The 1,831-nt window shown below is 52.8% G+C and overlaps 1 protein-coding gene across 1 annotated transcript in view; it reads left to right on the forward strand.

The window, feature by feature from the left end:
• Positions 1-1,831, forward strand: part of LOC122551099 (RIMS-binding protein 2-like) — a 51,879-nt gene that overhangs the window by 38,837 nt on the left and 11,211 nt on the right. The window contains exon 7 of the mRNA XM_043692743.1: positions 487-1,317. Coding sequence (XP_043548678.1) covers positions 487-1,317 — 831 coding nt within the window. The remainder of the gene's footprint in view (positions 1-486; positions 1,318-1,831) is intronic.

A 1,831-nucleotide genomic window follows, 5' to 3' on the forward strand; every position in this document is an offset into this window, starting at 1 on the left:
CCCACTCCCCCTCTGTCCTCGAGGGGCCCACTCCCCCTCTGTCCTCGAGGGGCCCACTCCCCCTCTGTCCTCGAGGGGCCCACTCCCTCCCTGTCCTCGAGGGGCCCACTCCCCCTCTGTCCATGACGGGCCCACTGTGGGACACTTCCCCAGGTTGATGGTGAGTATTAATCACCCACATGGTGCTAGTTGGATGTTGGGCGACTGGCCACATGGTACTGTTTCCCCGGAAACCCCAACTGAGATAGACCCCTATCTCGGGGGGAGATGAACCTCCTCAAGGAAGCAAGTTGTTCCCTGGGGCTGAGGGCAGCTGGTTCATCAGAGACTGGGGGGCAATTTACAGGCCATGGTGTAAGAGCAGGTCCATTGGAAAGATAGCAGAGGGACGATGGGCCAAATGCACTCCTTGTAGATTCGAAGGGGTTCTTTGTGAGTTTGAACTTGCTGCCCTGTATTGAGAGTGTCCCTGCCCTCTCCCTGCAGGTGAACTGATGAATGGACAAAGAGGACTGGTCCCCTCCAACTTTGTCGCTCTGTTACAGGACGAGGAGCTGTTCCTGCTCCATTCTGTGGACACGGAGATGGACAATAATCTACTCAATTCGGACCTGGGTCTCCATCTCCACGGTGACAGTGTGCTGCAGGATAGCAAGTCAGACAGCCTGCTCCCCAGTCAAACAGAGAGCACCTTCTATAAGAATGGCACAGGCACACTGGACATAAACATTGATGAAATTGGTGAAGATACTGTGCCTTACCCCAGGAGAATTAACCTGATTAAACAGCTTGCCAAAAGTGTGATTGTAGGATGGGATCCACCAGTTGTCCCTCCCGGATGGGGAGCTGTGAGTAGCTACAATGTTCTCGTCGATAAGGACGTGAGGAGTAACGTCCCCTCGGGAGGGAGAACCAAGGCTCTGATCGAGAAACTCAACTTGGCCAATGTCACCTACCGTATCTCGGTGCAGAGTGTGTCTGAGCGCGGCCTCTCTGATGAGCTGAGGTGTACCATGTTGGTCGGGAAAGACGTGTGTGTAGCCCCTTCTCACCTGAAGGTGGAGACCATCTCGCAGACGTCAACCAAGGTCTCCTGGTTGCCGAGCAACAGCAACTACAGTCACATGATCTTCCTCAATGAGGAAGAGTATGACGTGGTGAAGGCGGGGAGTTACAAATACCAGTTCTTTAATCTGAAACCCTGTATGGTCTGTAAGGTCAAAGTCATGGCCCAGCCTCACCAGGTACCATGGCAACTGCCACTGGAGCAGCGAGAGAAGAAGCAGAGCCTGGTGGAGTTCTGTACACTGCCTGCAGGTTTGATATCTCCAGCCTCACATCCCAGAACACTAACTAAACCAGGGGCACAGTGACACTCTCTGCTCCGATTCACACAGGGACACAGACCTCCATCCACCATGGTCCTCCAGCACCAACCTCTCCCTCACTCTATCTCTCTATCCCCCTCTCTCTCTCTATCCAACCCGCTCTCTATGACTCTTTCTACCCTCTCTCTATATTTCTTTTTCTCTCTATCACTCTCTCTCTCTCTCTCTGTCCCCCTGTGTATATCCCTCTCTCCACCTTCCTTACCCAAATTCTCTCTCTTTCCACACTCAATCCTCAATGTGCTTCTCTCTCCACACTCGTTATTCAATCTAACTTGCTCTGTCTCTCAATCATGGTCTAACACACTCACACATTTCTCCCTCTTTCTCTCACTCACACCAAATCCCTTTCTCATCCCTGAGTCATGGTCTCAGAGCACAAAACTGCAAGCACAAAGATAACCTCCCACTCTGACGGAGCGCCGCACTGTCGGAGGGTCAGT

Source organism: Chiloscyllium plagiosum, chromosome 6 (assembly GCF_004010195.1).
Source record: "Chiloscyllium plagiosum isolate BGI_BamShark_2017 chromosome 6, ASM401019v2, whole genome shotgun sequence".
NCBI lineage: Eukaryota > Metazoa > Chordata > Chondrichthyes > Orectolobiformes > Hemiscylliidae > Chiloscyllium > Chiloscyllium plagiosum.